Raw genomic sequence first — 21,410 nt, forward strand, 5'->3', positions numbered from 1 at the left:
GCTTAGTATGTGAAAATCCAGTTACAATTCACCTTGTCTAGGATTTATATTTTGCTTAGCATATCTTTGCTTAGAGCACTTCAGGGTGAGTTAAACAACCTACGCACGGCATGTTCAATCTTTTAGTTAGAAAAGTAGAAAATCACTCACTTAGGAAGTTTCATTGTGTAGTGGTATTTGCCTTTTTCCTTTTGCGATCATTGGCCTTTCGGTACGTTGAATCGCTAAGAAACTCATAAACTAAGTTATACAATACAGTGAAAGAAAACAAAATTCTATAATTTATAGAATTTTGTTTTCTTACGCCATATCAAGTATTTAAAAGCATCAATTTGTTGCCTTAGTATTATTATTTTGTATGAAACACTTAAATTGAGCTACCAATTTATTTCTGTTGCTCTTTCCTCTGTAAAATCATGGTTTGTGGACGATTTAGCGGGTAAGAAATTATTTTAGTTCATACCTAGATCATGTTATTGAGCAGAAAAAACTGAAAAGTAAACAACCCTTCTCGAAGCCCTTTTCTTTTATTTTGTTCAATTCAAAATGCTTTGACTCTCTTACCTTTGTGAGGTATATCAAACATTATCATAAGTTCTTTTTCCTTTAAAAGTCAGTTAGTATTTATTGTTATCTTTTGCTTCCTTTTTTGGCAGCGAAAGCAGTGTCGCTTTAGTATTTTATTATAGAACATCAATCGTTTTCGCATACCTCAAAGTGGTTCATTTATTGCTGTCCGCAAGAGATTGTAAACTAATTACTATCTCTTGCGTCCAGCGTACAACCTCTTGTGTCTGCAAGATATTATATTCTCTTGATGTCTTAAAATATGCTCAAAGACAAAAATTAATTAGCATTAATCGATTTTATCATATGGCCCGTCTGGCCCTGCTCGCGCGATTCCATAGAAAAGCTGACTTGTGTAGGGCCGGACGGGTTGGCGTGAGCCGGCGCCCGTTTCTCAAAATGCCTGGTAACTTAACTGGCTCGAGGCAATACTTTGAAATCAAAATTTTAGGAAGAGAGAAGCAGCCTGGCAACCTTAGTATTCCATTTTGTTTCTTTAGCTAAAAGTTTTATTGTAGAATCTTTAAAGCATTTGAAACCATCTTGAAGGAAAGCAGAACAGCTTTACGGCTCCGTTAAGTTACCAGGACCCCGAGAAACGGGCTACCGGTCCGGAAAACCCGCCCGGCCCTAGTGCACTTGGGAAAAAAAATTAAATGAAAAACATTGTCCGCTTTTGCGGCCAAAAATGAGTGACAACAAATGCCACGTTTTTCAATGGAATGTGAGTTTCCTGTTCTAACTCAAAAACAGAAAGGAAAAGTATTAATTGTAGAATCGTTTTTGTGGTTATTCCGCGTGCGCCAGTCTATCGCATAGTTTTTACGAAAAGAAATTCGAAATTTTCCACACTGAAAAGTCATACGATAAAATGCGTAATGGCTGAGTTAGGTCGGGCTGGATGGGAAATATTTGGCTTTCGGTCATAGCACTCGGACCTCTGTGTTGTGCTCGGTCCGTACGTCATGACCTCGAGCCAAATACTTTCCAGTCCGGCCCTCCCACTCAGTCAATTAGTACACAGTATCTCACAACGGCTTTAAACTGATGGTAAATTTCAGTTGATTCATTTTCTCCTCTTTTCCATCGGGTTCACCAACGTCTTATTGACATAACAGGTCGTAAGTAGCTTTTTATTTACTTTTCCTCATTCATTTTTACATTTCTAACAAACCAGGTACTATTCGACAGTCATCATCAGTCATCATGTGTTAGACTCTCTTCAGAGATCATCATTTTTGCGAAAGAGTAGATTTGTAAAAGAAAAAGGTTTACTTACAATGAACTGGTATAGTTTTCGCCCAAGTCAATATTTTTGATTGCGGCCAAGAGTTATACTTTGGCAAAATGTCCTTTTTACTATTGGTGGCCGACAGCATGTTAAAGACTCTTGTCTGGTCAGACTTCACCATTGACTGCCAACATGGTAACCATTTGAAATACCCAACAGTTGTGGCTAGTGTAATAGGATGCGTAGTCATACTACTGGCTGTTCCATTAACAAGACACTTTTACTTGACGATACCAAACTGAAGAACAATGTAGGCAATAACAAATGTGCATCACTAACTAACATATCTCTTTCTCCTTTTTCCTACCTTAACGGGCAAATAGATCGTAAGTATGTCTTCTTTTTATAGTTATTTGGCGCATTTCACATGTCTTTTCACTACTGCAGTAACAGTCATGTAACATATTTGTGTCACTGTCGCTTACTTTTGTAATAATGAAAGCTGTAATTTCGTTTTATTGATATTATTATGGATGAGAAATTATGATCATCAATAAACATGGCATTCTGATATTCGCCTTGCTTCCTAACTTATGGTTGGAAACTTGTTGACGTCGTTTTGAATTAGGCTCATGTGAAAATGTATATTCAGTGTGAACCATAAGTAGATAAGGATCAGATTTTGATTCAGTGGCTCAGTTTACGAAAAGATTTAATGTCGTCTGTGGTAGACTGTAAAAATTGAGGTGGTAGTTACTTGAAACTAATTATGAGAATTAAAGCCATAATCATGAAATGGTTTCATATCAGAATTATTTGTAGAGCAGAGGTCTTAGCCGACTGATTAATGAATATCAACTCTCTTAGCAGTGAATTACTTTCATTTTATTTATTTTTCTGTTCTTGATGTATTTTTTTTCTTATTCCTTGGCCTTGGCAACTGTGAAAAAAAATTAGGACGTAAGTACATGTTTCGTTGTGATTTAAAGCATATCTATTTGCATGGCACTAATTAATGGCACTACAGTACGTTTACGTTAACATATTTAACTAAAGTACAGGTGATAAACGAAAGAAAAAGTGCATAGCATTTCTCAATAAACAATTGAATGTTTTGAGCAACAGATGCACGTTTTAATTGTATTTTTTTTAATAACTTTTATTTACATGCCACTTCTGCAATCACATAGCTGGTAAGTTGAATTTAGTTTATCTCCCGCAATTCTTATTCTTGATAATCATGCTCAAGACAATTTAATTTTCCTTTAGTACCTAAGATCCTATTTACAACCACACCGCGTATGAATTGTTTACTCTTTTCGGAGTGTATGTCGATTAAGTGTCGTAAAAACAAAGCTAGGTTTTCACCACAGCGAATCAGAACAACGAAAAATCATTGGAGCCTCAAGAATCTCATATTCAAAGCAAAAATTTGGCATGGAAAACGCACGAGATCATGTGAAATTAAATTTGCTGAGAAGCTGTAGTGGAGGACGAGGCGTAACAAAACTCCGATGTTATCAAGGATTACTTCTGAAACCCCCATTGAAAATCGCTTTCTCTTACAATAATACAGTTTCAACCAATGAAATTTACGCTGACATCCATGTCATCAATGTGTTTTTAGTCTACTTTTATGCTTTATTTTGAATTTTGAGCTCAACTCGTGCTTTCGGTACATTTTTATTGGTAGAGACTTTCATAACTGGCCCCTCATCCTGTGATCTGCTGGTGATAGCTAACGAGGAACATTCGATTTAGCAATGCTAACTTTCTTTACTTCCTGATAGCGACTAAATCTCGTCCAAGACCGCAAACAAAAAAGTTCACGGTCTACCACAGGATCATTATAAGGCGTGACAAACGCAGAACAGAAGTAAAACAAAGTTTAACACAAGTAATTCAAGGGCTGGTCATACCACCCATAAAATCAGTCAAACCCTTCACGCGAAACCGGCGTGAACGAGGTTAAACAGAAATTTAGAAATGCAACCTATCCTTGACAATTTTCTCTTAAGTTTCTGGAGAATCTTTTTCCAACATCACATCCTTCTCTGGGAAATGTAAATTTAGGCGCTGGTGCTCGCTTTCCATGTGTTGAGAAAGTACTGGAACCTAATTCCTTTCCTAAAAAAAAATGGGGGGGGGGGGTAGAATTTTACGATGAATTGTTATTTCATAACTTAAGCTATGTTATTAGATCATTAACTGCTCCTCCTTTCTTATCTCGTCTTTTCTGTCTAGCCAAATTGGAAGGTAATTATCAATATCATCCGTTCCTATAAATAAAGAACTCTCCTGTGGCTTAATATACACTATTGACTCTCTGCACCGGCTGATTACTGATCAGGAAACTGCAATCGTAAATAGCAAAGAATTATCTGCCTGTGTATCAATGACAGTTAGTGATAGCTGTTAATGTTATAATATTACTATCCAAACGATTTTACTGATGTGGACGGTATAAGCATAAAATCAGTACCTAAGTTCTGTAATAAACGATATTTGTATAATTATCATCAGTTATCAGTCATAATTGGCTGATTGTTTGTTTGATTTAACAAATTCTGTTGCATAGTTATCGAATTAAATATAAAATATTGACGTACTAAACAAACTGGTTCGTTCAAATAAATAAATGAATAGATAAATGGATTAACATCTTTTTCAAATTTGTTTTTCTCTTTCACGGCGTTCTCTTCGGATTCAAAAGCGGGTGAGTGCCACGAGTTCAGTTTGTTTGTTAAGCTTATGATGTGTTGGTCAAGAAATCCAAGGCCATATTAAGCCACTAATTTACTCATCAAAAGTGAATATTTTTTTTCATGTTCACCTAACATCCTCATCCTAACTGATATAACAGATTGTAAGTAGCCATGCTTGAACTATCATTTATCAGTAGGCAGAATAAAAGGTCGATAAAGATAGATGAACAAACGCATCGATCCCAATAGAGGGATTCAGACAGGATACTCTTCTCTGTGGATCAGTGGATGTGTGGACAAACATGTTACATAGAAATAAAACTTTTAATTGTTGCAACAATTGAATTTCAACGTTTCAGGCCTCTGCCATATACTGATGGAACTTTTATAGTAAAGTTGAAAATTAAAAATTGAAACGTTAAAATCTTAGTTTGTTTCTTTTAACATTTTTGCACAGTCATCCATTTGAGCAATAAAAAACAATGTCACTCTCCTTGGCTTATAACATGATAAACCCCTGACAGGTGATTAGAGAACACCAATGATGCGTATAAATAGGGAACTGTAAGTTGGGTGATTTATAAGCTTTAAGCCATCAATCTTCTTTAACTTGGAGACGTTACTTCGAAGTCTCCCCGGAAATTAGAAACTGGGGATATCGACGATAACAATTACGTATTTTGGTATCCTTTATGAGTAAAGAGCATAGGTAGAGTGATAACATGACATATGACTCTTTGCGCACAATTTGTTGTTTTCAAAGGTTGTATGGCGTGGTCATCTTGGAGTGGCGGCTGTAAAGAGTGCGGTCAGTACCGGCGAAGAGTCGGTAAGTGACAAGAGGGAGTGTTTAAGAATTTGTGACTCGAAAGTGTAATGGCGGGTTTTCGCCATTGTTTTACAACTTCCAAAACTATACAGCATTTATAAGTTTTTATTCAATTGGGTTAATTCTTGTGTATATATTGCATTTATAATTAGGAAGGAACCTTCAGCAGTTACTGCCAATGGATGTTTTCTTTACTAGAAATAAGATGACTTAATCTCCAACCGTTTATTACTTTTAAAAGATTATCTTGATATCCTTACTTCCAGAATTTAACTGCTCAAGAACTCGGGAATCGCGACCCTGTAAATGTAAGTGGTTTTATATATGAGGAGAAAGTAAAATATTCATTTGTTGGTAGAAAATACTGCACAGATATCCTTCAACCGTCCTTTTATTAATCGTCAAACTCTTTGTTTAATATACTTTGGTTTTATCAACAGAGTTGGTAATTTAGATTGGCCACCGTAAAAATTATCAAAGCTGACGTTTCGAGGTTTAGCTCTGACGAAGCGCTAACGGTCGAAACGTTAGCTTAGAAAATCTTTACGGTGGCTATTTTAAATTTTCAATTTAGTTGATAAGACCCGAGATATTTTGGAAACTTACCCCCTTTTTCTTTATAAAAAGAAAAAAAATGGCTCGCACTGAATTAAAAAGATTTTATTTTTTCTGCAGGAGTTTCATTACTACCGATTAGATGCTAGATTTACATTTTGTCACAAAAAAACAAAAGCAATTTTTCTTTAGCAGAAAAAGAAAGATCATTACAGTTTCATGTAGAACAGGTGTGATTTTTGCGAGCGGGAGCTGAGTATTTTTCCTTGGTGAAAATCATGGTTGCAAACTTTGATTTTAAGGGCAGGGGAGAGTTGGGGAGAGAAAGAAAGTTGTACTAAGATTGTGAACGACGGTTAAAAAGAAGTAGAAGGGGAGGGGATGGGGATCAAGTTTTATATAAATCATTATTTTCCTTTTCAAAATTAAATAGGTCCTCCTGAAATAAATTCTCAGCGAGAGAAGACTGTCAAATTACATTCAACACTTCAAATTCAGTGCTTCGTGAAGGGTTTTCCTAAACCAGAGGTGAACTGGACAAAAGATGGAAAGTTACTTGATACCAGGAACATGCTCACGACTAATCGAGTGACTTATGGCGATGCTGGTCAATACAAATGCAGCGCTAAAAACAGTGAAGGGAAAAATGAAGCGGCTTTTCATATTAAAGTCACAGGTAAATGTTGACTTACTTTTTTTATTTCAGTTTCTATTCTCATTTTCTAGTTTTTTTTTTCGTACTTTCACCTTTTTTGAATTGTACTTTTGAATTCTATGTCCAGGTCCTCCTGAAATTAATACTGAGCTCATGAATCAGTCGGTTGCCTTTAACTCGTCACTTAAGTTCATTTGCTCTCTGAGCGGTTTCCCTACACCTGAGATACTTTGGACTACGGATGGGGTTAATCGCGGTGACAAGAACACTCTCACAATTAATCGAGTGAGTTATGAAGATGCTGGTCAGTATAAATGCAGCGCTAAAAACAGTGAGGGGAAAAGTGAATCAGCTTTTCATATTACAGTCCCAGGTAAACGTTGACTTAATTTTGTTTCCTTCAGTTGCTCTTCTTATTTTCTGACGTTTTTTTTATTTATTTTTTTTTTGTACTTTCACCTTTTTTGAATTGTACTTATGAATTTTATGCCCAGGTCCTCCTGAAATTAATACTGAGCTCAAGAATCAGTCGGTTATGCATAACTCGTCGCTTCAGTTCATTTGTTGTCTAAGCGGTTTCCCTACACCTGAGATACTCTGGACTAAGGATGGGGTGAATCCTGGTAACAAAATCATGTTTGCAAGCTTTGATTTTTACGGCAGGGAAGAGCTGAGGAGAGAAGGACAGTTGCACTAAGATTGTGAACAACGGTTAAAAAGAAGTAGAGGGGGAGGGGATGGGGATCAAGTTTTATATAAATCATTATCTTCCTTTTCAAAATTAAAAAAGGTTCTCCTGAAATAAATTCTCGGCGAGAGATGTCTGTCAAATTACATTCAACACTTCAAATTCAATGCGTTGTGAGGGGTTTTCCTAAACCAGAGGTGAACTGGACAAAAGATGGAAAGTTACTTGATACCAGGAACATGCTCACGACTAATCGAGTGACTTATGGCGATGCTGGTCAATACAAATGCAGCGCTAAAAACAGTGAAGGGAAAAATGAAGCGGCTTTTCATATTAAAGTCACAGGTGAATGTTGACTTACTCTTTTTATTTCAGTTTCTATTCTCATTTTCTAGTTTTTTTTTTCGTACTTTCACCTTTTTTGAATTGTACTTTTGAATTCTATGTCCAGGTCCTCCTGAAATTAATACTGAGCTCAAGAATCAGTCGGTTGCCTATAACTCGTCTCTTAAGTTCATTTGCTCTCTGAGCGGTTTCCCTACACCTGAGATACTGTGGACTAAGGATGGGGTGAATCGCGGTAACAACAACACTTTCACGATTCGCCAGGCGAGATTGAAAGACTCTGGGTCATACACTTGCAGCGCCAATAACAGCGAAGGAAGCAAAAACTCAACTTTCTGGATCCAAGTGGCGGGAGGTACGGTTCTTATTTACACATAGAAAGAACTGGAGTCGATAATCAATTTAGATCTTTGGTTGGATGAGGATAAAATCGTTTCCATGATACCAAATCAAATTTAAGGACTTGAAACCACAAAAATTTCAAAATTGACTAAAAATAATAAAAAAAGTACTCAATTGATGATAACATTTAAAGGGCGAGAACATGCCAACTTACACACCAAATGTAAATGAATTTCGTGATCAGACACATGTAATTAATTTTTGGGCAGTTTAATTTTTGGAACGTCGAGCAATTTTGACTTTATAGATATCACCATATTTTGTCACGGCATTTATTATAAAAGTCAGTTTAAATTTTTTAATTACCTTTTTTCTGCTTCTTAAATACCAATGACTGACAAGTCACGATTCATATACCATTTTAGAAGTGCAAAAATGTCAAAGTGGCTATCAGTGCATTATTATTTAAGTATTTATTACTGAAGTTGGAAAGCGAAACATCCATGTAAACTTTTCATTGAGTTGAAATTTGAAAATTCGGCGACCAAAACTGCAAAGAAATACACGAAAATAATCCCGCTGTTACGTCGTTATGAACTTGTACTGCTGCTACAATGGACGATCTGAGCGTTTAAAATGACAGATTTAACGTAATCTTTTCATGGAATGCAAACCTTTTAACCATCACTATTTGGCTATTCTTCAAAGTAAATGTGTAGTTTGAACTTAGAGAAACTGGTACTCTTGAACATGGTAGCACGGGGTGTTGATATTACACCTAACAACCAGTAAGAAAATGACGAAGAAATTAATAAATAGGTGACTAAATTGTTACCTCCTGGGCTGTTGCTAAGATAGGAAATCTTTTAAGGAAATAAAAAAATGTTTTGATGTCACATTGGGCTGACTCATACCTTCCTATATCAAAAGTGAAGAAAACTAATTTCAAAATAACCTTGGATTAAAAATAGACTTGGCAATAACTTAGTTTTCTTTTATTTTGAAACTAGTTAATTTAGGGTTGGATAAGGGAAGGGGGAGAGGGGCCTAAAATGGAAAATGCGACCCTTTGTTTAGCTTGGTGATCTTTTTACTTCAAGTCTCTCCCCAGATCATTGAGCATCCGAAAAGCCAATTTCTTACCGAAGGATACCCTGTAAACCTTAATTGCGTAGCCTCAGGTATTCCAACACCAACCTTCGTCTGGACTTTTAATAATGGTGACCTGCCATCTGGTATCAATCAAACCGATCACGAAGAAGAATCATTCCTAGTTTCGCCAAGTGTTACGAAAGGGATGAGTGGGACTTACAGGTGTACAGCAAAGAACAAAGCAAACAAAACCAGTTCCTCAGCAACTCTGCGTGTTTATGGTAAGTTCAGTTGTAATGATATTGATGACGATGATGATGATGATGATGATGATGACGACGACGACGATGATGACGTTGATAATGACAATGATAATGTTGAAGATGAGGGAGAGAAATAGGGAGAGAAGAAATTAAGACAGAAAAATGAACTTGTAAATCCATGGGCAATAGTGACGGAGAAAAGGAATAGCGCGAAGAGAATTTAGGCAAACTCGGCCCAGTTGTATGAATGGCAGATAACGCAATCTAACGGTTAAATATTTATTCGGTGAATGTGTGAGAGTAAAATATGAAGCGTTATCCACCAGATAGAGTTTTATCTTGTGGATAGTGTTATCTACCCTTCGATCGACCGGGGCCTGACCTAAAAAAAAAAAAAAAACCGGTGATACCAATACTTAATACTAATGTCCTTGGATCTTTATGATTCCAAACGCAAAGAACTGCGTAGATCTGAGTAGGAAAGAAACGCCAAGGAAAAAGGACAGGTGATGGCGCTATAGAGAGTTGATTGATTCGAAATACTTGACGATGTGCAACGTACTTTCAAGCTAGAAAAATCTGAAGAACAGAATTCCGAGACGGAGAGATCCAGAATCTCGGAAGAAAGCAAAAAGGAAGCGAGACGCAAAAGTCAAAGTTACACACGACACACAATTGTAATCTCTACATTGAACAACAAGACTAAAACAGAGGAAACTACCTAAAGCGAATACGCTTGTATCCGTGACCGAAATCGGAGGTCGAATAGCGATTAAGCATTCGAAAGAACTCCCTCGCACCCTCAATTCTCTTAGATCTCTCTAAAAAGTTGATTTATGGCTTTGTAACTCGTAATGTGGCTCAGCCAATGAGGATGGAGAATATTACAGAGTTAAGATTTAGGGATTTACACGCTGAAAACGCATGAAATAAGTTTTTTTTCTCAAACTGGTCCAAGAAGCCGAGAGTCAATCGAATGGCGCATATCGCTTTTTTTTTACGCGGGAGGAACAGCGTATCGTGCTTTTTCACCCGTGAAGCGTATGTTATTCTTACTTGTCACATAAACTGCGGTGTTATACTGGGATTTCCGGCCCAGAGAAAAACCGAAACAACACACGTGAAAAAGTATCGTATTTTTTCACGTGTGTTGATATAGCCAATCGGCTGCTGATACGTCACTCACCTTTGGCGCCACTCGGTCAGGTTGATGAATGAATGGCAAAGCGTTCACGATTCTCGATACAACTTGTTTGTCGGAGCTTTCTCGAATTACGGCAGCTAAAACACTAAAAAATCCGTATCGCTAACAGACAGTGAAGTTCAAACTTTCCTAAAAGGCAAAGAAAACCAATAGACTAAAGGAAAAACCGAAAGTTTCCTATTCAGTGGCTTTAGTGTTAGCATTTCTCTCGGCTGAGAATGAAAATCGATAACTAGAAGATTTTCTACTAGCCGATTTTGGCCGTTTACCTGAAAGACTTCTTCTGTCGGTAAGGACAAAGTCAATAAATGAGAATTTTGTTAATTGAAAATTACGAGCATTGTTGTTTTTGTAATCGTGATTCAACGCATTTTTCCATCTTGGGAGTTAGCGCCAACGCACTCTACGATTGTTATTCGGGGATTGTCGATTAATTTATATTCATTTATAAATGAAGCCGGCTTTTCTTCTCAGTAAAGGGCTATTGTGTTTATATGATAAAAAAATAATACATGGTTGCTTATAGAAATGGAATTTCTCTTCTTGTGTTCAACTCGACATCTCAGTCATTCGCTGCGCTCACTCGTGAGCTATTGAGTTAAACACTCTAAGAGAAATCCCATATCTACGCGCGCCTATGTATTATTCTCTATTAATCCTTCACCGGCATAGTTTCCGTTCGTAACATTATAAAAATCGGCTTTCAGGACTGTTTATTAAATCAAATTACTTACAAAAGATGACTGAGGAACCTCTGCGGAGAATTTTGCGGAATAGAAAGCATTCAGAGCAAAAACACAAAAGAGATAACAGCGAGTCGGTTTGTACAAGAAATCTCATTGGTTCGCTGCGCACACCTGTTCGATTTCCGATACTACCAACTCGCGCGTAAAATACCATACGGACAGACTTTCCATGAAGTATTCTCTGTCGATTGATTTGTCATAACAGCTCTTGGTTCTAGTTCCGTCTATGATATCCACAGTTTTTCAATGGAAATTTAACAGTGTCAGCTTGAAAAAATGTTGTAAGTCCACTCGAGAAAATGTAGTAAGTCCACTCTCCTCAGGATGGGATAGAAGACCACCTAATGAAGTTGTTGTAGTACTTTAGAATTTAAACGGACGATCATCTACTTGAAATCAGACCCGCTACCGCAGTGCTGGAAAAGAAAAAACTTCGTGTTGCATGACTCACTTGTTGCGTCCATTTGACACAAGGGTATAGAAGAAAGAACAAGAGAAAATGCAACATTACCGAGACCTTAATTTAGAAGTTCAGCGGAGGATCTGGGGCGGTTGAAACAGTATTTAGGAAATTTAAAACATAAAGGTTTCAAGCTTGTTCTGAAAATCTTACGAAAACCTTACGAAACTCACAAGGAAATACTTTTCTTTTTTTTTTTTTCTCATCTAAAGCAACATATTCGAAGCATTATGCAGAAGGTCACATTTGATTCGTTTCGTTTCAATGTTTGTGTTTGTGTTTGTTTTTTGGTGTGTTTATAATGCAGTTGTAGTTTTAATGAGAAACCAGCATACTAATGAATTGCCCCTTTTTCAACGTAGGAAAAGCCTCTGCTCTAGTTTTTCCAGAGAAATACATAACACTCACAAAAGGAGATACCCTCAAATTGATCTGCATAGTCAACGAAGAAACAATCAACATTATGTGGAAAAAAGATGGAGACCTAATAACAGAAAAAGCAGTTATAGAGACACGATTAGATGAGGAAAATAGTAAACTTGATATTACTGAGGTTGTGGAAGAGGACAGTGGTGAATATTCTTGTGAAGCACGTAACAAGCCAAGAACTGTAGCTCGCTCTTTTGTGACAGTAAATGTCAAAGGTAAGCTGTTTAAGGAACCACATATAATTTCAGTAATCAACTATGTGAGGTCATTATTATAGTATACACGTCCGCCTTTTATGTTCCTCACAAACTTTTCCAGTGGTTTTTTGGTCTACTGGAAACTAGAAATTTGAAATGAATTAAATTTGAAAGAAATTTGAAAAAACTGTTCCAAAACGAGTTTGAAACAGTAGCAGCATGTTATACATAATCTATAACTCTCTCACCAATCTTTCTCTGTCTATCTGCCTGTTTTTTGTAAATTAACACATCTGCGTCTGTATTTCCATGGGTTATTCCCCGTCACCCAACGCGAGCAATGAACAAAGTAAATTGTTGAAACGAAAAAAATTAGCTCTCTATCTGGATCGTTGGTGATTCTAGTTTTTATTTTTAATGCCGACCAGCAAACTACTTTCCTACTAAGCTTCTTCTATTATTGTATTTCAGGAAGTTCAGAGGCTCCCTCCAGCAGCTCACTGGAGTGGTACTACATTGGGGGACCTCTGGCTGATGTCGTTTTTCTACTGGCGCTCACTTCATACGTTAAAAAACGTCGTGAGACAGGTAAAATGTTACCATACGGAAATAAAATGTCTTCATATGGCAGATTGTGACTTTTAATACGTCAGTGTTTTGGAGCACTAAGGAGCTATTTTAGGCAGGTCATATTCTACATTTCCAGCACCGATTTTGAAGGTCCCTCTACAGTCCCGGCAAAGCCCATTACTAATTAAATTACAAAAACGTTTCAAATTATATGAAACTAATCACCATGATCACCCACCTTAATCACTCTCCCGTTGTTTGACAACAGAGTCAAATATAAGTTACACGTGGTTTCTGAGTCGCAAGCTTTAACTTAGTTAATGACGTCATACTTACTCACAACGAAGCGATTTCTTTCATCTCTTTCCACATATCCTTTGATAATAGCCCCACCTGAGGTGCCACCCAGGCTGCAGTAAGTGAATTGCATCTTTTTTTTTTAATGCTCACTGTTTGAACGTGTGGTTATTTCCGAAGTTTCTAACTCTTGAATAAGTCTTAGTAGAGCAGTGATAAGCGCCACTTCTGAGCAAAAAAGTCTTTTTTCCAGCTTGGACCGATTTTATTCACCACCAAGAGCACATGGGCCAAAATAAAAGATTTTTCCTTTCGAAGCAGCGGTAGATTTCGAAGCCTTGCGGTAGATTTCGATACTTGTAAAGAAGAAGAAAAGCTTTTACCCTTTGTCACTCTTTGTTACAGAAACTACTATTGAAATACACTCAGAGTCTTATAGTCCGATTTAAAATACCACTCGATATATCGATTGTAGACAATACTTCCGATGGTTTTGGCTAGTATTTCATTTCTCGCGTAGGGACACGATATTTATATGACGTAAAATGCCGAAAAACACAGTCGGCGCTAGGTTATCTTCATGAGAGGTTTATTCAATCCTTTTTTTTTCAATAAAATCTCCTCTCTGAGTCGATGAGTCGAAAAAACAGGTTCAGTAAATTGGTATCCAAATGTCACAAGTGATAATTTTCTGAAGCACCCGGAAATGAAATGAAAAATGAAATGAAAAGAAAAAAAATTAAAGTGGAGATATAGAAGATATCTTTACCACGTTACTCTAAACCAGATTCAAAGAAGGAAAAGATAGATGGGTAACACGGATAGTTAAAGTCTTGTTTTCATCTGCAATTATTCAGTGAAGGGGAAGATGAAGTTGAGATGGATCAGCTGAACGCAAACACAGATGGATGGGAGATTGCAGCTGACCGCCTGAACCTTCGTGAGCATATTGGCAAAGGGGCATTTGGTTCAGTGTGGCGAGCGCTACTGGGTCGTTCCCGTGGCAGACCTGGAAATCGCACAGTTGCTGTCAAGTGCTACCTACGTTAGTAATTTGTTAGATCTTTTTTTAACTCAAAGCTTAATTCAACTGTCCTTAATCAATTTTCAATGTTTTTCATCTTCATAGAGAGCATTTCTCTTAGAACTCGCTTAATTAACCTATCTGATATATAAAATTGATAGTTTAAAAGCTATGCGCTGTTAAAATGATTTACCAGCTGGCATGTCAAATAAGTAGCGAAGGGTTCCCCGAGGGACCAGTCGTCAGGTAATTTGTCACATAACGCAACGAACATATAACAGAACACGATTATCATTTAGAGTATAAGCAGCTGTGGAGACAAATGGAAATTTATTGATTAAATTGCATTAAGGCGTATAAAAGCGGAAAATACTACAATACTAAAAATGTCACTACTTTCGCTCCACCACAAGTCACCCGCTGTTCACCTATACCCTTCTGACGTCGTATATTTTGCAAAGTTGCCCGCTTAGAAACTTTTGATGGGAAATCATGTCATGTGACCTCAAAGAAACTTAGAAACTTAGCCTTATGCCCGTCTTTATCGATAACACCCCCTATTCAGTGGAACCTATATTAAACGGTCAACCATCCCCGCGCGTGACCGCTACATACAGGTTCGACTTTAACAAGCTTACAGAGTCAAATGAATTTACAATAACTCTGGAAATGCTTATGAATTTATATAACATTTAATAAGATAAAAGCAAGGATTAGGTAGCATGTGAACGGAAGGAAACAAGAAGGCACAAACAGAGTGTATCTTAAAAAATTGTCTCAAATATCTCTTCGACCGATTAGGTGTTATAACAGGTGCGATTTCCTAGCTTAATCGCTTCTGTACTTTTGTGAGTTGTCTGTAAACAATCGCGCGGTTCAATGAGCTTACCTAGTTAATAACGATTGCTCTTCCTTGGGAAATAATTTTTTCAACGAAGATGAATCTATTTTGGAAATTTCATGTTCAATACAATTAAACAGGACCACCAACTGACATTTTTTTGACAAGTATGGATTTTATGGGGTTTAGAAAACGTAATTTATCTTTTTTTTTAATGCAAACCAAATGCAATTTGCGCTGATAGTTTAACACCAAATATACAACATCTCTAGATGTGGATGTTTACCACATAATTAATTGTGTCTCTCTTGATATGCAATGTTTGTTTGTTTATCTAATTTTTGTGTGGTTTCCTAGCAATCTCCGGAGAGAAAGGAAGGAAGGCCCTGCTGAGAGAGATCGAGTTATTAAAACTCTTTGGAAGGGAGGGCCATGAAAATGTTGTTAAGTTCATTGGTTGTGTTACAGTTGGAGGTAATTGTTATGATTATAATCAGCTAATTCACAGTAACGATAAAAACATCTCTGAGGTCAACCACTGGTACCATTACTTTTATCAGTATTGCTAAGATGGGGTACTAACTCGATGGTTATTTCATTTTTTTGACTGTTTTAAAGAAATTTACTTCGCACTGCATGTAGGGAATATTACTTGGAAGATTTTAGCTTTAAAATCTACATGCTAATTGTGATAAAAGCTTTAACTTAAGATGGCAAGTCTTTGTCTATTTATCAGTCATCTCTGTTTTTCTGTCTCTCCGTTTATCTGTCTGTCTGTCTGTAGATTTCTATCTGCCGTATGAGTCCGTCTATTTTCTATCTGCGTGTTTTCTTCTTTTACTTACCATCTCTGTCTGTACTTTGATTCATTACAGATATAACCTAATGTATAAATAGATAAAGCATGTACATTTCAAACACATTTTGGAACTTCTGCACTGCTTGCCATGTAATAATTTTCTTGTGTTTCCCTCTTAGCTCAGCCGATACTTATTATGGAGTACCTGTGGCGAGGTGACTTGCTGGGCTATCTCAGAAAATCCAGGGGGGTTTTCGACCAATATCATCATGGGGTCGGAGGGGTCGACCACTTGACAACGTATGACATGGTGCTGTTTGCTAAACAGATCGCACATGGTATGACTTTCCTCGCGTCCAGAGGGGTAAGTGCTCAAACTCTTCCGGGTTATGGTCCTGCATGTGTTAAAATGGCATGACTTGCAAATCGTGAGAGGAATACTCTGTACGGCTAAAAAATATCCAGCACATTAGAATCACTATTCCTCAGAGAAATGGTCTGAAATAAGCATGATGTTAAACTTTCTACCTATACCTTATTTTTTTTTATTTTATGTAGTTTATCAACGTTCCTTTTAGCAGATTATATCATTATTTTTTTTTTATTTCAGGTAATTCATCGCGATCTTGCAGCTCGTAACATCCTTCTTGATGAGCATCGTGTCTGCAAGTTGACTGACTTTGGGCTCTGTTATCAGGATTTCAAATACGGCCCAGGAAATGCCAAGAGGGTAATTTTCAGAATTTTTTCATCATTTAGTCAATTGGTTTTGGGGCTGCTGGTAAGGAAGATAAAAACGTGAAGAATTAAAATATTACTGTCCTTACAGACATTTCTTTTCAGTTGTACAGTCTTACTGCAAAACATATTTCCCTTCAATGGGGAGCCATTCTAAGCGTATCGAAACTTTCACAGAAAAAAAAAATTGTACCTAAGGGGTGAACACAGGAAATAAGAAAGCCGGAAGAGATATCGTTCTCCGAATAACAAAGATACAAACTCGAAGGCCGAAGTAACACAGGAGATTTAAAGCAAGAGGAGTGTGTGAATTGTTTTCATAGAATTTGTACAAAGGTGTCTACTGCTGTTGACTTTATCGTGAATCCTAACATCACGGTTTTAATCTTATATGCAAATTATTGTAGGAGCTGTATACAAGCCTCTTTAGATTTCAGATGTTTATAATATTTTGTTTACTCATCCAGGGATGTATCCCAATCAAATGGACTGCACCCGAGATTCTCTTTGGACATGTGGAACAGCTGTCAACCAAAAGCGATGTGTACGTACTGTATTGGTTATTATCTACATATATTCCATAAGTGAATATTTTTTACGATTCTACCTTAACGTAGCGAGGGAAACTAGAATATTCAGTGCTCTATTGATTAGAGGGTCATTAGGAAACGTCAAGCTGGAAAACAGCTGAGGTTACAGCTGTAGTTTGAGACTTTATATGAATATTGAGTTTAACGAGCAATATCCAAATTCTGATTAGGACAAGAAAAGACGGATGAAAGGATGAGTGGATAATTAAACTAATAAATATGGCGTTTTCTCTCAGGGGGGTTGATTATATCTTGATGGCATGTTTCTAAACATCCCAAGTATCTGAGTAATTATTATCTTTCTACCCCAGTTGAGATATATCGTCATCCTTCCATTTCTTTGACAGGTGGTCCTACGGCATCGTCTTGTATGAAATCTTCACTGTCGGTACTTAACTTATTTGTTACTTTATATTCAGGAAATATACTTGTCGAAATTGCACGCATAATTACTAACTGATGAGTGATACCGAGCGGGCAAAAGAGCATTGTACAATAGAGAAGTAGAAGCATCACTCAATGGCGCTGATAAATAAAATTATGACGATGCATAACAACTTGACATAAAGCTTAAGTTTAAGTAGAACTGTATTTAGTACATAATTGAAAAGCCTTAAATCCATCGCTACACTTAAATTTGTTTTTTTTTTACAGTACTCTTTCATCTGATGTAAAACCGAAATGTGTTTCAGCAATCAATTGTCGTTTTCTCAGAAGAATCATTTCGATCGCGCTGAGAGGAATGAAAGTGATTACAACAAAAAAAAAGTATGCTTTTCTGACAAACAGAAAAAAACATTATTTTTCCACAGGAGGCATTCCTTACGAAGGATGGTCTCAATCCACGACAATGAAAAAAATCGAAGAAGGTTATCGTCTGCCAAAGCCTGAACATATCGACGACAGTTTGTAAGTGTTGTTTCCTCTGTGTGGAATGTTATATGAGTCAAAAGCAATATCGATTGCTGCTGTGGTCAGGTGTTTTTGATACACTCGCTCTGAATAAGTAGCCATCCTAAGAAATTAATTTTATCTTGTCACTACAAAAATTAAAATGAAAAGTTATTGAGTCAAATAAAGAATACGATGGGTTTTTCATCACAGAATTCGTTTGAGCTGCAATGTAATGAGATAAACTTGGCATTTCAGTTATTTTTGTAACTAGCTGTGGTTTCTCAACTTTGCTACTTGCAATATTAATGCCTACCACAGAATTACTGTGATCATATGTCCCTGTGTTTTTCTATAGATACGCGGTGATGTTAAACTGCTGGAAATACGAAAGCGACAGCCGGCCACACTTTGTGAAGCTCTACCAAACAATGGATACATATATTAAAACAAAGGTTTGCCATACAGCGTCTAATTCAGTATATACTTCAGAAATTGAAATTTGTATCCTACCAAGTCAATTGCGAATTTCTTTTCACGTCAATGTGATGTCAAAACGCATTAACTACCCAGCCGCTTACAATTTGTGAATTCAGTTTCATCATGAGCCAATGTTACTTTTAAACATATGCAAGTGTGGTTACGTTATGTCAGTCTGGACCATCCTTATTTTCCCTCTGTTGTCTCCACACAAGAAAGAACGGAACAGATCTTAAAATAACAGTTTTGGAAAACTTTGACAGAAAGGAAGACCATACCTGACGTTCAATTCATGCAAGTACTAATGGTTCTTGTCTTTGTGATTGATATCTGATCTGCTCTTTTTTTTCTTTTTAGCGACTCATTTTTGGAATTTCTTTGTTGAATTTTTTAAATTCATTCGTTCAAGTTTTATTAACTCCTGCAGTTCTTGATTACCTTCTAATCTTTTTCATAGACATATGTAGATATCTTTGACGATGACAAGTATGATCAGGATAAGTACAACTTTGTCGATGACCGTGGAGCTGTTGCAAACCCAGAAGATGCAGGAGCGGACGAGCTTGGAGCAGCTGCAGCAAATCCCATCGGTGAAGTGGGTGAACACGGTGCTACGGCACATCCCTTTCTGGTTGCAGTGGACGATGATGCTACAGCTTTCCCTCTTGGAATTAACGCAGGAGACGAAGGAGCACCTGCAACGGATCCCGACAGTGAAGTGGGTGAACACGGTGCTACGGCACATCCCTTTGTGATTGCTATAAACGATGGTGCTCAAGCTTTCCCTTTCGCTATTAACGTACCAGAGAAAGGGGCAGCTACAGCAAATCTCTCCCATGAAGTGGGTAAGCACGGTGCTGCTGCACATCCCTTTGTGGTTGCAATTGACGATGGTGCTACAGCTTTCCCTTTCGCTATTAATGTACCAGAGAAAGGAGCAGCTGCAGCAAATCTCGCCTATGAAGTGGGTAAGCACGGTGCTACTGCACATCCCTTTGTGGTTGCAATTGACGATGGTGCTACAGCTTTCCCCCTCGCTATTAACTTACAAGACAAAGGGGCAGCTGTAGGAAATCTCACCCGTCAAGTGGGTAAGCACGGTGCTACCGCACATCCCTCTATGGTTGGAATTGACGATGGTGCTACAGCTTTCCCTCTCGGAATCAAAGTAGAAGAAGAAGGTTGCGCAGCATACCCTTTTGAGAGTGATAAGAAAGATATGGATGCCCAAGCGTACCCTTTGGAGAGTGATACTTTACCATACCTTAGCGAGAACGAGGAAGAAGATGTTGATGACTCCGAGTGCCCTCTTGCGATTGAGGAAGAAGAAATTGATCCTTTACCATCCTCCCTAGTGATGGACAAAGACGGTCTAGCTGCTTCAGCATGTCCCCTTGTGACTGACGAAGAAGATTCTGATTCTTTAGCATGCCCCCTTGTGGTTGAGGAAGAAGATTCCAATAACTCAGCATGCTCCCCTGTACTTGGGAAAGAAGATTTGGAAGCCACAGAATGCCTTTCTGTAACTGAAAAAGAAGATCCTACCTCTTTCGCACGCTCCGCAAATGAGGCGAACAAACCCGATGCCTCACCATTCCCTTGTGTGATCGAAGAGGAAGATCTTGATTCTTTAGAATACAATCCTCTGATCGAAAAAGAAGGCCTCAGTGATTTCGTCTTCCCTCCAGAAAATCAAACTAATGACGAAGAAGGTGTAACAAGTGAACCTGAAAATACCGTTGGTTATGAAGGTGCTGTAGCAGTTCAATCTGAAAAGGAGGCAGCAGAAGAAGAACCTAAGACTTGCCAACTAGAGTACACGAAAGATGAACAAGACGATCTTGGAAACTATATGGACGACCAAAGTGATGCTGTAGACCTTTTTGACGGAGACGCTGGCTTACAAGAGTATGACGGTAATCAACTTACTGCTACGGATATAGACGAAACTGGAAGTGACGAAGACGAGGAGTCATCTGAAGCAACTCCTCTTGTGCAGGACTGAGGCTTAATAGCAGAATTGCTGAACCTCTAAGGTTGTAGTCTTATAACACTCTGTGGTAATTTGTAGTTTATATTTCGAGAATTTCAGCCTCAATATTTCATAGTTTTTTTTATTTTAAGACGTAGGTTTTTTCGTACTTTTACTTTAGTAATGCTTTGGTAGTGATGATAACCATTTTCATAGTTTATAAATGGAGGTTAAGTGGAATTTCCTTCAAAGAAAAAACTTGTTTATTTACTTCACTGTTGCATTTCTTAGTTTACCGTTTATTCACTTGGTGCACTTGTCAGTGCTTTGTTGATGTTATTGACTGTAGGCTGATAGAGACAAAAAAAAAGAAAAAAAAGAAATTGCTGTTAAGATAATTTTTATAACTGATCAAGCCAGAAATGCTGCGTAAGTTTGTGAGTGTTGTTCCTAGTATAAGTAATATTTCCTAATCTAATTATAATTAAGAATAATTTACTTGTTGTAAAGCACTCCATAAATGCTTCAATAAACTTATTTAAGCTAAACTCGTTTCGCTTACTCCATTCATCGCAGCAAAATTGCTGGTCTGGATCTAACTGTAGATTTGAAGGATACCATAAACTAAAATGACATCTGGCCTCCATCAAAGAGTAAGATTGACGAAAATCCAGTCGCGCTGCGTTAGTTCTGATAAGTGTATATTTTTCTATTACCAGCTTACGCTCGCTTAGCAACCAGGAGTAGCATATCCTCAAAACTTTATTAACCCAATACATTTTATCCTTTTTGTAGACAGCTACTGACTCACCGTTCTCTATTCCAATTTGTTTATTAGATAGGTGGTATTAAGCTGATTAGTCTTGAATGTTGTTATTTCACATCACTGCTTCTAATCAT

General features: G+C 37.4%; 1 protein-coding gene and 1 pseudogene across 1 annotated transcript; one reads left to right on the forward strand and one right to left on the reverse strand.

Moving 5' to 3' along the window:
- The window catches only part of LOC149045662 (DDB1- and CUL4-associated factor 1-like), a 413,926-nt pseudogene that overhangs the window by 144,009 nt on the left and 248,507 nt on the right, over positions 1 to 21,410 (reverse strand).
- LOC149045671 (fibroblast growth factor receptor 1-A-like) lies at positions 7,343 to 20,951 on the forward strand. Its single transcript, XM_089207406.1, has 15 exons — positions 7,343 to 7,575; positions 7,682 to 7,930; positions 9,018 to 9,290; positions 12,045 to 12,326; positions 12,780 to 12,896; positions 13,266 to 13,293; positions 14,033 to 14,220; positions 15,398 to 15,514; positions 16,019 to 16,203; positions 16,450 to 16,569; positions 17,045 to 17,121; positions 17,515 to 17,555; positions 17,980 to 18,076; positions 18,417 to 18,513; positions 18,996 to 20,951. The coding sequence occupies exons 1-15, from the start codon at positions 7,362 to 7,364 to the stop codon at positions 20,541 to 20,543; spliced, it is 3,633 nt and encodes a 1,210-aa protein (XP_089063532.1). The 5' UTR covers positions 7,343 to 7,361; the 3' UTR covers positions 20,544 to 20,951.

Source organism: Pocillopora damicornis, chromosome 5, assembly GCF_964200805.1.
Source record: "Pocillopora damicornis chromosome 5, jaPocDami1.2, whole genome shotgun sequence".
Taxonomy (NCBI): domain Eukaryota; kingdom Metazoa; phylum Cnidaria; class Anthozoa; order Scleractinia; family Pocilloporidae; genus Pocillopora; species Pocillopora damicornis.

Excerpts from the sequence above, each read along its gene's own strand:
- LOC149045671 (XM_089207406.1), top strand. The coding sequence starts at position 7,362 with ATGTCTGTCAAATTACATTCAACACTTCAAATTCAATGCGTTGTGAGG. Across the intron at positions 7,576-7,681 it reads TTTTCATATTAAAGTCACAG|GTCCTCCTGAAATTAATACT; the intron begins GTGAATGTTGAC and ends TTCTATGTCCAG. Across the intron at positions 9,291-12,044 it reads AGCAACTCTGCGTGTTTATG|GAAAAGCCTCTGCTCTAGTT; the intron begins GTAAGTTCAGTT and ends TTTTCAACGTAG.